This window comes from Gopherus evgoodei, chromosome 5 (assembly GCF_007399415.2).
Source record: "Gopherus evgoodei ecotype Sinaloan lineage chromosome 5, rGopEvg1_v1.p, whole genome shotgun sequence".
NCBI lineage: Eukaryota > Metazoa > Chordata > Testudines > Testudinidae > Gopherus > Gopherus evgoodei.
Window position 1 is genome coordinate 114,724,134 of NC_044326.1, and position 17,759 is coordinate 114,741,892.

The 17,759-nt window shown below is 40.2% G+C and overlaps 1 protein-coding gene across 1 annotated transcript in view; it reads right to left on the reverse strand.

Annotated features, from left to right (window-relative positions):
* CFI (complement factor I) overlaps positions 1–16,547 on the reverse strand; it is a 28,114-nt gene extending 11,567 nt beyond the window's left edge. Inside the window, exons 1-9 of the mRNA XM_030564573.1 lie at positions 16,055–16,547; positions 14,353–14,650; positions 13,733–13,886; positions 11,678–11,859; positions 10,472–10,582; positions 8,359–8,472; positions 6,988–7,017; positions 6,772–6,801; positions 5,336–5,374 (exon numbers count right to left, since the gene is read on the reverse strand). Of these exons, the coding sequence (XP_030420433.1) occupies positions 5,336–5,374; positions 6,772–6,801; positions 6,988–7,017; positions 8,359–8,472; positions 10,472–10,582; positions 11,678–11,859; positions 13,733–13,886; positions 14,353–14,650; positions 16,055–16,111 (1,015 nt within the window). The 5' untranslated portion in view covers positions 16,112–16,547. The remainder of the gene's footprint in view (positions 1–5,335; positions 5,375–6,771; positions 6,802–6,987; positions 7,018–8,358; positions 8,473–10,471; positions 10,583–11,677; positions 11,860–13,732; positions 13,887–14,352; positions 14,651–16,054) is intronic.
* Between the last annotated feature and the right edge of the window lie 1,212 nt (positions 16,548–17,759).

Sequence of the window (17,759 nt, forward strand, 5' to 3'; positions counted from 1 at the left end):
TGGTAGCATGTTATTTTCCTTAAAAAACAACACATATTTCATCCCATGTGGATGTTGCTGTATATCACAATATCATCACGTAATATGACGCTCTTTGGCCTTCTCTCCATAACTGTTCTGCAAGTAACAAGCGGTCCAATTAATAAATGTACACCCCATTATTCAAGTGAGTATTTTGCATCTAACTACATGCTGTCACTTTCCTCTCTTTCTTTCTTGTTTCACTTGAGTAATATCATCTGGTCCTCCTCCACTATGAGGCCCCCAAAAGACATCATTCTCTGACGCCCATCTCAGGAAGTTTTGCGGAGCTCCAAGGAAGGCATGCAGCAGGGTTATTTTATATTTAGGTGGTGCGGTCATGTGTGAAATGCTTCCTTTAGCCTGCTTAATGGGGAGATTTGGCACCTATGAAGTACCTTTACTGGACTTGACCCTCCAAGTTTTATTCAAACAAAACATCTACTGAAATCATTATTGATTTTGGCTAAATAAGGACTGAAATGAAAGTGCTTTCATTGTTGGTCCTATACCATAATAGCAGAAATGCTGCAGGTCAAGATTAAATGGCTAGTTGATATGGAGATCTTTGCACAGTCTATAATTAAGTATATAAAAATAAAAAGACTTCAAAATATTTTGATCTTGCATTTTAACCTTTGCATATGAACATTCTGGGAATAAAATAGAAAAACATCAATATACACCAAAGTCTCTCTCTCTCTCTCACAGACACACATATGCAAATACTCCCCACACTTGTACAGCATTGAATAGGGAAATATTTTTTATACTGCAGTGACTGAAATGACTGTAAATAGACATAAAATAATAGAACATAAAAATATTTGCCTGGAATGTCTAGCTTTTAAAGGGGGGAGGGATAGCTCAGTGGTTTGAGCATTGGCCTGCTAAACCTAGGGTTGTGAGTTCAATCCTTGAGGGGGCTACTTAGGGATCTGGGGCAAAAATCAGTACTTGGTCCTGTTAGTGAAGGCAGGGGGGCTGGACTCAATGACCTTTCAAGGTCCCTTCCAGTTCTAGAGATTGGTATATCTCATATTATTATTATTGTCTTTTGCTCATGTAAGGCTAAAACACAAAAACATCAGTAGTTTGAACACACTGGTTTGCACTGTACATTGTTCCAGTGAGAAAGAGTTTCCAACTCTACCCTTTGCTGATTTTGCAGAAAGCAGTTATTTAACTAGATGTTCAGATAGCATTGGAAAAGTCTACTTGCCTTGGCTAAATCATTTATTTATTGATGGATGAATAAAATACTGTTAATTTCTTTATCATCGTCATAGATGGGTGAGTATGTTTTATGCCTCCGCTACTAAATTTTGTTGGCGATTTTCCAAGGTTGTATTAGATATGCTGCTGGGAAAAATGCCCTGATTATATGAATCAAGAGTCTTTTTGTTTTTATTCAGAAGAAATATAGCCTTTTCAGAATACACTATGCATAACCTGAATGTGAAGCTTTGGCCTGATTAGACTATTTCACAACAACAAAACCCACAGCCAAACAAAAGACAGGTAAAGATGAGTCAGTGGACAAGACACCGCAGAACAGTTTATCAATCCAAAATGTAATTAAAGATAGCAATGTTTGGACAAATTATATACAAATAAAATATATAAATGTAGGATTAATAGCTAGAAGGATGTGCTCCCAATTTTCCATTCCTTCAGGTTCAAGCTGCTTATCATCCAAGCACTTATATTGTCCTCTCCGCTTATTCTCTCATCTCTTATTTGTCGTTTCCCAGTTACACTATCTGCTCTAACTGCTAATCTGTCCTGTTCTCCTAAATTCATATTTGTGCTTTTCTCCGTGCTGCCCCTCACATTTGAAAACACCTTACCTTCACAAATCGGTAAAGACACAATTGTCTCCTTTAAATCCTTCCTAAAGGCCTGCTTCTATTGTAGTTTACTAGAAATCAGCTAGCTAATAATGGCCAGATCACAGGCAAAACACCTTTCACAAAACCCCAATGCTTTAAACAATTTGGCACCATCAAATTGTTGACGATCAATCAAACAACCAGCTTGGCTTAACAGTGAAATCCTTGCTGATCTTAAATGCAAAAAAGACGCTTACAAGAAGTGGAAGATTGGACAAATGACCAGGGAGGAGTATAAAAATATTGCTCAGGCATGCAGGAGTAAAATCAGGAAGGCCAAATCACATTTGGAGTTGCAGCTAGCAAGAGATGTTAAGAGTAACAAGAAGGGTTTCTTCAGGTATGTTAGCAACAAGAAGAAAGTCAAGGAAAGTGTGGGCTCCTTATTGAATGAGGGAGGCAACCTAGTGACAGAGGATGTGGAAAAGCTAATGTACTCAGTGATTTTTTTTGCCTCTGTCTTCACAAACAAGGTCAGCCCCCAGACTGCTGCATTGGGCAGCACAGTATGGGGAGAAGGTGACCAGCCCTCTGTGGAGAAAGAAGTGGTTTGGGACTATTTAGAAAAATTGGAGGAGCACAGGTCCGTGGGGCCGGATGTGCTGCGTCCAAGGATGCTAAAGGAGTTCGTGGATGTGATTGCAGAGCCATTGGCCATTATCTTTGAAAACTCATGGTGAATGGGGGAGGTCCCAGATGACTGGAAAAAGGCTACTGTAGTGCCCATCTTTAAAAAAGGGAAGGAGGAGGATCCAGGGAACTACAGGCCAGTCAGCCTCACCTCAGTCCCTGGAAAAATCATGGAGCAGGTCCTCAAGGAATTAATTCTGAAGCACTTAGAGGAGAGGAAAATGATGAGGAACAGTCAGCATGGATTCACCAAGAGCATGTCATGCCTGACTAACTTAATTGTCTTCTATGAGGAGATAACTGGGTCTGTGGATGAGGGGAAAGCAGTGGATGTGTTATTCCTTGACTTTGGCAAAGCTTTTGATACGGTCTCCCAGAGTATTCGTGTCAGCAAGTTACAGAAATATGGGCTGGATGATTGGACTATAAGGTGGATAGAAAGCTGGCTAGATCATCAAGCTCAACGGGTAGTGATCAATGGCTCCATGTCTAGTTGGCAGCCGGTTTCAAGTGGAGTGTCCCAAGGGTCAGTCCTGGGGCCGGTTTTGTTCAATATCTTCATTAATGATCTGGAGGATGGCGTGGACTGCACTCTCAGCAAGTTTGCAGATGACACTAAACTGGGAGGAGTGGTAGATATGCTGGAGGGTAGGGATAGGATACAGAGAGACCTAGACAAATTAGAGGACTGGGCCAAAAGAAACCTGATGAGGTTCAGCAAGGACAAGTGCAGAGTCCTGCACTTAGGATGGAAGAATCCCATTCACTGTTACAGACTAGGGACCGAATGGCTAGGAAGCAGTTCTCCAGAAAAGGACCTAGGGGTTACAGTGGATGAGAAGCTGGATTTGAGTCAGCAGTGTGCCCTTGTTGCCAAGAAGGCTAACGGCATTTTGGGCTGTATAAGTAGGGGCATTGCCAGCAGATCAAGGGATGTGATCATTCTCCTCTATTCAACATTTGTAAGGCCTCATCTGGAGTACTGTGTCCAGTTTTGATCCCCACACTACAAGGATGTGGAAAAATTGGAAGGAGTCCAGCGGAGGGCAACAAAAATGATTAGGGGGCTGGAGCACATGACTTATGAGGAGAGGCTGAGGGAACTGGGATTGTTTAGTCTGCAGAAAAGAAGAATGAGGGAGGATTTGATAGCTGCTTTCAACTACCTGAAGGGGGTTCCAAAGAGGATGGATCTAGACTGTTCTCAGTGGTACCTGATGACAGAACAAGGAGTAATGGTCTCAAGTTGTAGTGGGGGAGGTTTAGGTTGGATATTAGGAAAAACTTTTTCACTCAGAGAGTGATGAAGTACTGGAATGGGTTACCTAGGGAGGTGGTGGAACCTTAGAGGTTTTTAAGGTCAGGCTTGACAAAGCCCTAGCTGGGATGATTTAGTTGGGAATTGGTCCTGCTTTGAGCAGGGGGTTGGACTAGATGACCTGCTAAGGTCCCTTCCAACCCTGATATTCTATGGTTCTATCATCAAGTTGTGCATATAGCTACTCTGTGTAAACACATAAACTTCTCCCCGTTACCCTCATCCTTTATCCCTCTTCCTTGTTGTCTGTCACACTCACTTGTCTTAACAATGTGTCTATAAGCCAGTGGTGTCCCACCTTTTTATGCCCAAGATCACTTTTTGAATTTAAAGGCAACCCAGAATGTGCCCCGCCCCGCTCACTCCATCCCTGTCCCCTTCCGTCGCTCGCTTTCTCCCACCCTCACTCACTTTCTCCGGGCTGGGGCAGGGGGTTGGATTTCGGGAGGGGTTGCGGGCTCTGGGCTGGGGCCAAGGGGTTCGCAGTGTGGAAGGGGGCTCTTGGCAGAGTTTGGGGTGCTGGGGGGGTCAGGGCTGGGGCAGGGGGTTGGGATGCAGGAGGGGGTACAGGGTGCTGGCTCTGGGAGGGGGCTCAGGGCTGGGGCTTGAGGTGAAGGAGGGGGTTCAGGAGGGGGTAGAGGGTGCTGGCTCTGGGAGGGGGCTCAGGGTTGAGGTGCGGCCTCCTGCCAGGCAGCACTTACCTCTGGTGGCTCCTGGTCAGCAGTGAACTGTGGCTGCTGCTAAGGCAGGCTCCCTGCCTACCCCAGTTCCACGCCACTCTCGGAAGGGGCCAGCGTGCCCCTGTGGCCCCTGGAGGAAGCAGGGGATACGTGGCTCTGGTTACTGCAAGCACCATCCCCGTAGCTCCCATTGGCCACAGTTCTCCATTCCCGGCCAATGGGAGCTGCATGGGCCAGGTGCTTGCAGGCAGGAGCAGCGAGAGGAGGGAGAGCCTCCCACCTCCGGGGCTGTGCTGGCCGTTTCTGGGAGCAGTGTGGAGCTGGAGTAGGCAGGGAGCCTGTCTTACCAGCAGCCCCACTACACTGCCGGAGATTGCGATTGACTGGGAGATCCTCTAGGATTGACTGGGAGATCGTGACTGACCAGTTGGTGACCTCTGCTGTAAACTCTTCAGATGTGTTTTCTTACGTGTTTGTACAATACCTAGAACAACAGGATACCTATTCCTCTGTGGAAACCACAATAGTACCAGTAATAACTATGGCTCAGATTCTCAAAGGCATTCAGGCACCAAATTCCCATTGATTTCCATGAAGACAGGTGCCCAAATATCTTTGTGGATCTAACTTTCTGATATAAACTGAATTTGACTCTCTTTCACCACCTGTTAAACAAATCTACCATAACTGGTCTAAAATTTCTCATGGATGATCCTCCATCAGAAGAGAATTTGGGGAAAGTTCGTCTCATGACATGGCAACCAGGCAGGAAGTGGAGCTTTAATCAAACTGACCTCCATCCATACTGGAAGTTGAGATGTCTTCTTTTTCTTCTGTAATAAAATAATGGAATATTAATAGTTTAATGTTTATAAACATTTTAAATTGCACTAGCACTTAAACATATGTTTGTGTTAAAAAGATAGGTTTTTAAAAAATGAAAATATATTGTTCTACACATTATTAGAAATACTTTTTCATCCCAGTTCTTAGTAGATATTTTTCTAAATTATATAAGTGCCACATAATATGTCACCCTTTGGCTTTCTCTGCTTAAAAGTAGCATGCAAATAACAAGTGGTCTAATTCATATGTATGTGCTAAATACACCACTAATCAAGATTAGAGGGGCATGCTGCATCTAAACAATTACATACTGATATTTTCCTCCCTTTCTTTTTGGTTTCTTTCAAGTAATGTCCTCCTCCACTATGAATCCCCCCAAAATCATCATTCTGTGATACCCATCTCAGGAAGCTTTGTGGCACTCAAAGGAGTAGTACGTGGCAAGGTTATTTTAAATTGTGATGGTGCATTTGTGTACACTGATGAGTTCATCTACCTAGGCTGCAAGCCGAGTTCAAACAGTTAGAGCAAACTGGATGTTCTTTGATGAATAAGTCTCACTGCTTCCTGTGTGACGTCCATGTCTTGCTAATGGGTGCAAAAATGTCTTTGTGCTAAGACAAAGTTCGGGATCTATCAAACTTGTGTACTATCTATATTGCTATACAGGTCAGAAGCCCAGACTCTTATGCAGGCAGACTTGGAGTGGCTAGAGGCAATCAATATGTGCTGTCAGTGCTAAATCCTGAGCATAAAGTGGTTTGTCTTTGTGTGAAATGCCATAATCTCACAGAGACCTGACCTTCCTTCAATCACTCATTATATTTGAAAAGCCACATTGCATATGCTTTGGCAATGTCTCCAGGATGGACAAAAAAAACCCCAGCACGCTATGCTCTCAAACTCTCCACTGACACACAAAGGGGTGTGTTCTTCGACCTTACCTCATGCTGTCTCTGGGACCATCCCAGAGATTATTGGATTTGCAGGATTGAGCCAGATCTGGGAACTTCATTACATGATGACTGGTCTGATGCCATCAATTGTGGTCACTCTGGCTGGCATAACAGTCCTCAGTAGAATATGTGTGTTTAATTATTTGAGTTCTGTGCTACATGCCTCCTTTAGCCTGGTTTTGAGGGTATTTGGATCATAACGAAATAAATAAAATGCTCCCAATTGGACTTTAACCTTTGGGCTTTATACAAACAAAACACACATTGAAATAAATGGGAATTTTGATAATTGAGACTTCCATTTGCAGGTCTTGTACCATAGTAGCAGTAGTGTTGCAGGTCACGATTAAATGCTAATTGATGTGGAGAACTTTGCACAGTTGCAGTCTATAATTAGCATATAAAAATAAAGACTTCAAAATATTTACCTTGAATGCTAGCCTTTGAATGTGAACGCCCTTGGAATAAAACACAAAACCATCAATATATATTAAATTCTTGCTCTCATTCTGACACACACATCAAATGCTCTCATACTTGTACTGCACTGCACTGAGAAATATTTATTATACTAGAGTGACTGAAATGCCTGTAAATACCACACACACACAAATCTATAAATAACAGAACACCAAAATATTTACCTGTAAATTCTGGCTTTGGCTTTTGCTCACCTAAGAATAAAGCACAAAAACAAACAGCATAGTTTGAACACACTTCTTTGCTGTACATTGTTCCTGTACATGTCTTCCTATGTGTTTGTACAGTGCATAGAACAATGGGATGCCCAATATTCTGTGGAAACCACTACAGTACAAATAATAACTATGGCCCAGATCGTGAAAGTATTCAGGCACCTAACTCCTATTGATTTCTATGGAGATAGGTGCCCAAATACTTTTGAGGACTGATCATCTGTCTTCTTCTCCACAACATCTTTATTCTTTCTTCCATGCTGCTCCTCTAACATCCTCCCTCAACTAATCTGTAAGGATACAACCATCTGTCTTAAATCCTTCCTAAAGCCCCACTTCTACTTCATAGTTTACTAGAAATCAGCCAGTTTATGATGGCTGGATGACAGGCAAAACAATCTTCTCAGTATCCCCAATGTTTTAAAATAATTCGGAACCATGAAGTTGTGCATATGGCTACCCTGTGTAAACACATAAATTTCTCCCTGTTACCTTCATCTTATCTCCCTCTTCCTTGTTGTCCATCAAACTCACTTGTCTTAAATTTACATTGTATACGTTTCAGGACAGCTCTTCCTTTATGTTTACACAGTGCATAGAGCAACACACTGTCCAATTCCCTTTGGACACCACCATAACACAAATAATAACGCAGTGATTAGCTTTCTGATATAAACTATATTTTGACTCTCTTCCTTCACCTCTTAGATAAATAAAACAAAATTTGTCTGGAGTTTCTCATGGATAGTTCTCCACCAGAAGAAAATATTTGGAGGTAATCAGACAAGGGAGATGACCGTGTAAGAGCTAGAGCAAGAGAGAGTAGAACAAGCTTAAAACAAAATAAAACATTTTTTGAAGGGTGGACTGGTAGTACAGACAGGTTACATTTAATATTTAGTCGGATTTCTCATGGGGCTATTAGGGTGAAATACTTCCAACAGTCCTACCTACTCCCCAGCCATGGATCTTTGGCACAACCAATGGCTCTTTGCAGAATCTGGAGAAAATGGGGGGAATGGTACAATATTCCAGACACAGATGACATTCCCTTCCAGTGAAGGTCCCCAGGGCATGATCTGTTTCCCCAGCCCCTTACTTGTCATGCTTTTCCTCTTCCTCTAGAAGGAAGAGGAGCAACAGGGTGTAATGCAATAGAAACCATTAACATAACATTATTACAAATGTTTGCATAACTTTTGGGAGAGTAGTGCATTTTCTTGGCTTTGCAAATCAGTTGCATATTTTAAAATGTAGGAATTCTTTATTCTCTAGTTTAAACTGACTGGAACAAAGAAGATAAATCTATGAAAGTTTAACCTCCACAGCGAGCTCGAGATTCATCCTCTCCTGCAAGGCAGTCCACTTCCCTGTTACAGAGGTACTTATTTGGAATACACAGATCGGAGTTACAATGGAAACTGTTGTTGCATTCTGTAATGAAAAGAGAACTCAATTTGTATGGGATGGGGTCAAACGATTCACCAACCTCACCACTGTAGGAGACCTAATTTAACTTAACTACAATGCAGCCACAATTATGACAAAACTAAAATGTTCATTAATATGTAATGGAACCAGACACTGGATACATAAAGCAAAATGGATGCTAGCAATGCTGTAGACTACCCATTTTCCAACTTTAAAACAGAGTTTCAACTTTTCAGGCTTTCATCAGTTTGGTGCTGTAGTTCTCAAATTTTTTGAGCATGACCCATTACCAATTTTTTCCAGAACTTTTGCCCACACACAAACCAAGCCAAACACCAACCCACCTTTCAGTCTTGTTAGTGTTCTTGATGATTTCAATGGGAATTTAGAGTGTTCTACATCTCACAAGAATAGGCCCAACATTTTCAAAAGTAGGAGCCTAAAAGTTAGCCTTCTAAGCCCATATTTAGGCACCTACATGATTTAGGAGCACAGGTTCTATAGACTGAAATGCTTTTGAACATCCCACTGGGAAGTGCCTAAATATAGGATTAAGAACTGAACTTTAGGCTTGTATTGTGAAAACATTGACCATGGCCCTTAATTACAGTCAGGCACTCTTCTATTGGTGAAACATTCCTATAAATTCAGGTATCTGGCTTTCTTCTCTATTATCACAAAAATGTGATATATTTTGAACAGCAAAGCCAGTGCTTTGCCAGGTTTTCTTGACTTACTTTATATTCTCCCAAGCAAATCTATATTCAGGGATTTTTTTATTTAATGGAAAAGCTGATGGTTCCTTAATACCAGTATAAGGCCTGGGGAACACTGGATTTGACATCAGTAGGCTTTGGATCAGGGCCAGACTGATGAAAAACAGCCACTAGACACATGAACAAGCACTCCTTGGAGTAAATCCTTTCATCCACAAACTTTGGGGTCAAGAGGTCTGTTCCTCAGGTGTTCTGTAGTTTAGTATCATCTTTGAACCTTAGAAACTTGATGTCAGTATTGTAAATATAATTTAAATACCATGTGAAAGGGTGAGGTTTTGTTAATGACACTTAGAAAAATCAGATTTTTATCTACACTTTCCGTGCAAATGTTATGTACATTTTAAGACTGTCAGGACAGGGACCTTGCCTTCACACATCTTACTATTAGTAAGCGCACTTTGGGTGCTATGATAAAAATAAAAAGTAATAACTGAGATTGGCAAATACTTTTAAAAATCCATGTATATATGTTAGATTTTTATTAAAAAATTAACTTTGACTATGTTTGAACCTCTTTTTTGTTTACTTTCTGGGAATATTCATGCAAATGAATTTACTGAGGAACAATCACCAAAACAGCAAAATCAACATTATTTTGGGAAAGAGAATTTTGAATTTGTAATCATGAGTTCTGGCATCTGAAATCCAATTTCTAAATGTATGCTCATCCAGTCTGATCACTGTTCCCTGTTTCCAGTCAAAACAGATGGAATTTTAAATAGTGAACACAGTGACTGCTCAGGAACAAGCTAAAGACAAAGATATTATTTTATGAATAATTTATTATAAGTAATAACTTTGAGAAAATCTTAATTGGCTTTATGGACAATTTGCTAACAGAAAAAACATGTAAACTTGTTGAATTATTTATTATTTGCCCATCTGTACTAATCCATTTTCAGTCCAACTAGCCACACTTTTTCCTTGGTCTATGATTCTTTATATTAAATAGTAAACTGTTATACTAAAAGTTTCCTAAAAATCTTTATTCTCTTAATACTAATAGATCATCCACATGATTCAAGAAGTTAACTGGTGCCTAACTTTTCTTGTGTAACTATAATGAAGCTGTAGTATCGTCACCTTAGAAAGTTGAAAGACCTTTTCCTCAATGAGATTGAAATAGACTGATATTACCTTATAACTTTAAGGATTGTTTGAAAGTTTTCTATTGTATACTGTACATAACTATGAGACACTTTAGAAGGGAGAATTACTATTACCTTTACAACACAATTCATCACTTAGGTCTCCACAGTCATTGATTCCATTACAGGTTTCATGTAAAGGAATGCATTTCTCATTGACACATTGGAATTCGTTTGTTAAACATTCTGCAAAGCAGGAAGAAAAATAAAGTTCTTATTTAACTTTCTGTATCAGAAACATACAAGGAAAAAAATTGTTTGTTTTATTTTTCCAACGCTTAGACCACAGCCTTCTTAGGGCCAGATCCAAAGCCCAGGAATCTTTTCCTTTATTTCAATAGGTTTTGTATCAGATCCTCAACATAGCCTTTTCTTTTTCCCCATCCAACTTCCAGCAACTTGGCAAAGGGGATCTTCCTTTCTCTTTGTTAAGGACTAAGATGGAGATGCCATTTCAGACCCACTGCTCGGTGGTGCAGGTGAGTAATGTGGTGTACACTCTTCTTCTGGAAGAATAGTCATCATATTTTAGGTGTCTCTACACTCTTGCTTTTGCCATTGGATCAAAGACAGAGAAGATCTATCTGTACCCCTCCTCTGACCAGCTGCATCTCCCACTGATGCTACCAGAGCAGCCAAAGAAAGCTCAATTATTGTCAATTTCATCACGTAGAATATAAAACTATGAAATGTTTTAAACAAAAACAAGGTTTAGTTTACACCAATGCAGGGATTAAATTGGGACCAATGCTATAAGGTGCTGAGCACTTTGCAGAAGCACTAGCAATTCACATAATCAGGCTCTTGGCTGGTACCAGGCTACTGGGTTCTTAAATGTTCTGAAATGCATTAGACTGTCATCCTGGACAGAGTGATGGCTAGAAGGATCCCACTGGCCACCCCTCCAGCTGATCAGAGAAAGACAAGACTTGTTAGAAATGGCACAAGTTGCCCAAGAGAAGGATTTTAAGAAACGTTTCTTCAGCTTCAGGGCCTTTGTTAGGCTTGGAGGGGGAAGGAAGTTGCAGGCACAACATTTTGCTATGTTTTGTGAAATTTTACTCCAAATATTTTATGAAAGAAGATGAATTATTTTCCCTGTTGAACCAACTAAAGGCTGAAAATTATTTTAAAGACTATAAAATGTGACTACAGTTAGAAGCCCCAATGCCTGTGGGTACCATACTTGACAAGCTAGAATGCAACTTCTTAATTGGATGCCGTGTTTAAACTGAAAAACCCTAAGTAGAGTGTTTAAAAAAAGACACATATTTTACCAACCTCTATCTTCATTATGGCACACGACACTAGCAAAATCCTTGTTATTATTAATATTTCGTCTCTCGATTAAAGTACATTCCGCCAGACTAGTCTCTAGCCCTCTGCAGGTAGTATGAAGACATTTAGATGAAGTTAAGGCAGATTCTGGGACTTCAAATTTCTTGTTGTGATGTTTAGCTCCTCTATGAAGATGCAAATAAAAAAAATCAAAATATATTATCCTTGCACAGAGATTTATCCATATTCAGTTACTGTGTAGCAGTGACTTTATTCCCCTCCTGTACCATGGAGGTAAAGGTGTTTAGGACATAGCTGAGAAAAATGAACACACATCAACTCCTGAGAACATAAAAAGGTGCTAGGTAGGCACACTGCATGAGTTTTTTGGAAACAAAATGAGGCCATCATCCTGCAAATCATTCCTCAGAGTGTGCCTGTGTGTAGCTCCATCAAAGTCAGTGGGGGCCAGATCCTGAAAAGTATTTAGGTGTCTAACTCCCATTGATTTCAGTAGAAGTTAGGCACCTAAATATCTGGGTCTCTGCATAGCCACAGGGGTCTGCTCATGTGGAACAATGTGTAGGTCAGACCTTTATTTGTGAGTGAATTCTAATGATGCAGAATTTTGGGACCATCCTGCATGATGCTAAGCACCCTCAATTCCCATTAAAGTCATTACAGGTTCATGGTGCTAAGGGCATTGCTGGATCATGCCCTTAGTTAAGAATGAGTTGTAAACCTTAGTAACTGCCAGAGTTCCCCCAAATTGTCCAATTTTCCTGACCAACAGAACGGTAACAACAAAGATGTCTTTAAAAACATCCTGCAACTTTGCTCTTGTTCCAAATTAATTACCCTATTCATCTCATTTGTATCCGTATTTTTACTTTATTAGTCATGCAAGAAATCTACATCAAGTAAATAAGGAACCAGAGAGTCTATGACTATGTCAGGCATGTAAGCCCCATCTAGGGCCTTGGCTACACTGGCACTTTACAGCGCTACAACTTTTGCGCTCAGGGATGTGAAAAAACACCCCCCTGAGCGCTGCAAGATACAGCGCTGTAAAGCCTCAGCGTAATCAGTGCCACAGCGCTGGGAGAACGGCTCCCAGCGCTGCAAGCTACACTCGTAGAGGATGTAGTTTACGTGCAGCGCTGGGAGAGCTCTCTCCCAGCACTGGTGCTCCGACCACACTCACACTTCAAAGCGCTGCTGTGGCAGCGCTTTGAAATTTCAAGTGTAGCCATACCCTAGAACTGAGTGCTCCGACTCTGCACAAGGCTCAGCCCCTGCTGTCTGAGGAGTTAAAGACCAGGACAGGAAATTAAACCGCAGTCTCATAGGGATGGTGTGGGGCACTCCATCAAGATGTCCAGCCCTCACAGGTTTAGATTGTCACTTGGCACTACATGGCTATGTAAGGGAGTGCAGGAGAGTAAGGCTGGCTCCTTACATGTCTCTGCCTGGATAACCAAGATCATGAGTTTGGGCACAGAGTGGAAAACAAGCTCTGTAGAGCTGCTCCTTTGCCCTGTGACAAAGTGGGCTGGATGGTAGTGAAGAGGGCAGGGAGTGGATGGAGGCTTGGCTCCAGCCCCCAATATTTTGACCAGTGGAGCATAGTTGGCAGGAGTGGGAGAAGTAAGCTGTGCCCTGTAATTGGCTGCAGTAAATTATTTCCTCTCTTGAGTTATAATTATTTCCCAGAGCTCTTTCTGGGGTGGCACATCTGCAAATTGTCCCTCACATAGGGTAAGAGAAAATTCCCAATCTAGCCCGCAGTTAACAGTATTTTAAATAAAAATGCTTATGATTTGAATATAAAGTGTGTAACAATTATTCATAATATATTAGATTATCAGGATAGAAATCTCTTGGCTTTTACTCTCAAATGACGAATTACATAGTCTTTATGAGAAGATTACAGTAGATATACTCTCCATGACTGTCCAATCACATAACTGCCCACAGCTGAGCCACAAGAAAGCAGGAGTGCATTTTCATAAACATTGTGATTATCTATATGAACTCCCTACACACAAAAAAACTTACTTTTTATAACCAAGATGTCTGCAGACAACATTTGCTTCATTCATACTCCACTCATTGTTACATATAAATAACTTCTCAGTATGATTCACAAGCTTTACTTGAATAAGACCCTCTGATTGTGAATCTGCATCGTCCAAAGAAACTTCAAATTTTTCTAAAAAAAAATTGCAGATTTGTAGTGTATCAGATGAAAGACAACCAAAGCAATAAATGTCATTATTTTAGAACCTGTAGATAACTAAAATTCATATGGACTGGAAATGCAACAGTGCATAGGGCACTAGATTGGGAACCAAGTCCTTGGGTACTATATCTGACTCTTCTGCTGACTGACTTTGTGATCTTGGGCCAGTCACTTCATCTCAATATATCACAGTTTCTCCAGGACTGGCTGCCAGGAACAGAAGTGCATGTACGGTAGGTGGGTCTGTCAATTTATTTGTTTTTTTTATGAGTATCAATAAATACTGCCTACTTTTAATTACTTTTCTTTTGCCGCTTCACATTTTACAATTAAACATTTACAAATAAATGACCAGGGTCTCTGAGAGTAAAGAGTTAAGCATTCACCATCCACCTAACAGTGACTGATATAGTTTTGGAAAAGGATATTTCAATACCTGAAAGTGTGCACTTTGCCTTACTCAGAAACTTCTCTTGTGGGTGCTGGCATTCATAGGCCTTTAGCTGACAATAATTTTGGAATGTTCTTCCATTGGTAGAACAAACCAAGGTGACATTCTTTGGACATTGGTAGGGAAGCTTGCAAATACAACTTCCTCCCACACATCTCTGCCATGGGTGACAGAAAACTTTCTTACAAGTGTTATGCGTGTACTTATTATTTAAGCATTCTTTTATTAGGAACGTCTCTTGCTGATCTGACTGAAATAGCTCTTCACCTTCAGAGGCTCTGTGCTGCAAGACATGAAATAAAAAATCAAATAAGATTAAGTAGCAAATAAGATGATATGTAGGGCCCAGTCCAATGCCAACTGAAAGCAATGGGAAGTCCCTCCATTGATTCCAATTGGGTGTTAGATCAGGCCCATCACTAGCTTATTCCTTGTACATTTATTGTCTTTTGTGTGCAACAGGGAGATGTTTCACTTCAGGTGTTTGCAGTAGTATCCTTGGTCACTCCACCTTTCTTATTTCTTATTTTTCTAGGGTTCGATTATCTCTCTTCTCTTTCTTTCTGGACATTTCATGCAGGATGAGCTCCGCTCTCTCTGATTTCCTTCAAACAGTCCTTGACTTTTCAGCACATCAGATTATAGAAATTTTAAACAAACTCAAATACTGGTGTTGTAGACAGTGGGATTTACAGTAAATTGTAATTAAAAAGTCTGCAGCTGGATGCTTAAAAACAGATGTTCTTACTGGCCTAATCTTGATCAATTTTAAAAGTAACTTGCAAATATTTTTAAAGAGCCACAGGTAAGCAAACAATAAAGAAAGAAACATGAATCTACACTTAACTTTTTTATTTGGTTTAGATCGAATGAAGTGACAATTATTTATAACAACCCCTTGGAAACTTGAAAATGCAAAGCCCATGATTTCATCGCAAAGAAAGTGCTTTTATTGGCTTGTTATTATTTAAGAAAAAAAGAATGTTGAAGCATAAAAGTTGCATGTAGGGAATTTGCATACAGAAAAAAAGATAAACCAGAGGGACTATCAACCTTGAATGTGTCCATTAAATCAATACAACTCAAGTCTAAAGTACTAAGAGTGAAATCCTGACCCCATTGAAGCTGATGAGTGTTTTGTTGTTGACTTCAGAGGGGTCAGGATTTCATCCAAAAACTTTACCCTGTTTTTTAACCATATTATATACTTCCTGCTATTCTCAGCCTAGTAATTAATTCAGTTAAATTAATTATTCCTCTAAATGTACAGACAAGATCCTGCAGTCCTTATTTTGGCATAACTCCCATTACTCCACTGTTAAGTTTTGCCTGAGTATAAACTGAATGAGGACTGCAGGATTTGATTCTCTAGGGTCCCAATCCTGCAACTGAATCAGGGTAGGCAGACCCCTGAACCCCTTCAGAACTCCTTGCAGGACTGGGCCTGGGACTATAATTGCAGTAATTTTTTTCTAAAGCCTCCTTTTCAGAAGCCTACTGACATACATTCCTAATTACAGTAATTACATGAAATAAAAATGCATATCACATTTCAAGTATTCAAGTTTAGATTAAAATAACTGCACTGGTACCATTACAGGAAAACATTTAAAAATAAAATATTTTCACCAGTTATTATTTAAGAAAAACTTACAGAGGAATCACCTTATTTAAAATAAATTCTTACCTGTAATCCACAAAAGAAGCAGCATGAAAAAACCGAGAGAACTAGTAATACTTTCATGATGAAGGGTTTTTCTCTATCTAGCTAGAGGAAGTTCTCTGTGTCTGATTCTTTTTAGCCTTAGCTATTTGTCTGTGATTAATTTTTAACCATTAGTAAAATATTTAAAAAGGTTGTTTAGAAATAAAGTGCAAGAACCTCCAGATTTAAAGATAATTTTGAACTCTTCATAAGGATCCTGCCTCAATCTAACGTTTTTTACCGTAACTGCAATACAAGATAACAAAAGTAAAAGTAAATCATTAAAAGGAGGATCCCATTAGGAGTTTATTTTTCTGTGCCTAATTCACAATCATTGGTCCTACTGCTGACTTTTGCCAAAGAATACCACTGAAATGCTCAGGCTGCTTCCATTGCTCTCACACTAGTTAGTTGTTTATGTATGTGCCTCCTTTGAGTTATCCTGGAGCATAACAGACAAAAAGCAGGAACACCAGGATGTACTGAGTACTGTATTTTCATATTTCAGGATTATGCTCAGTACACACATTGCTTAACTACTTGGCAAGCAGTGAAAGGTATGTGTTCATTGTGTGGTTTATTATGGGAGTGTCAGTTCCTAGCAACACCAGAATGAAAACAAAACTAAAGAGAGGCTATCTAGCACAAGTTACCCCATATTCCAAAAAGCTGCAAATAACAGAATCACACACACACATACATATACTCTCTTTATTTAAATAACACCTAGGTAGTCAGACATAAGTTTATGGAAGGGATGGTATGATGGGATAGCCTAATTTTGGCAATTAATTGATCTTTGATTATTAGCAGGTAAATAGGTCCAGTGGTCTGTGATGGGATGTTAGATGGGGTGGGATCTGAGTTACTACAGAGAATTCTTTCCTGGGTGCTGGCTGGTGAGTCTTGCCCACATGCTCAGACTATTTGCTCTAGCAGCACTCTGGAGACCTGTGTGTTGACTAATTCCTCCCTGCATTTCAAGGAAGTGCTGCATTTTTGGACTACTTTTGGAACCCTCTGGTCACTTGGTGCTGACAACTACCTCCTGTACACAAGGGTTACTTTGTATTACTAAAAGTCTAAACGTTTTGTTTTTCTGAGCAATTTGTGATGTAAATTCCAGCACTTGCATGTTTTATTGTGCATTAGGGAATGCTCAAGGCTCGGGAATTCTAATATATAAATCTAATGATGACAGACGAAATATGTTAGACTAGATAACTAGCAAGGAGATATGGATCATTTCACCTCTAGAGCACCTACTTGAATCCAGCCTAGGTCATTACCACTAATAACTGGTTGGTAACGTATGTGAAATGAATTGTTTTAAGAACAGTTCTTGAAGAAGTGTCCATGTCCCAAAAATTTCCATCCCAGCTGGCACTCTTGTTTGGCAGTCTCAGCAATGGCCATTGCAGGGAGGGGGTGGAGTCTTACCTTCACCTAGGAGAGATCCAAGTCAGGGTCTAAGGCTTGCAACACTGCTGCCCATTCTGAACACACAGAATTCACTTTCCTGGGGTGTAATTAGGTACCTCTCATGGATGTTAAATGCATTTAAAATTATTTCCCCCTCCACTCCTCAAAAAAGCTAAAAGGCTATGAGAGGTCTTGTGGAGTTTTCTTCTCATGTTTCTTTTAAAGGTGAGAGTTAGGGAGCTGCAGAGAAGGCAGGAGCCTTCAG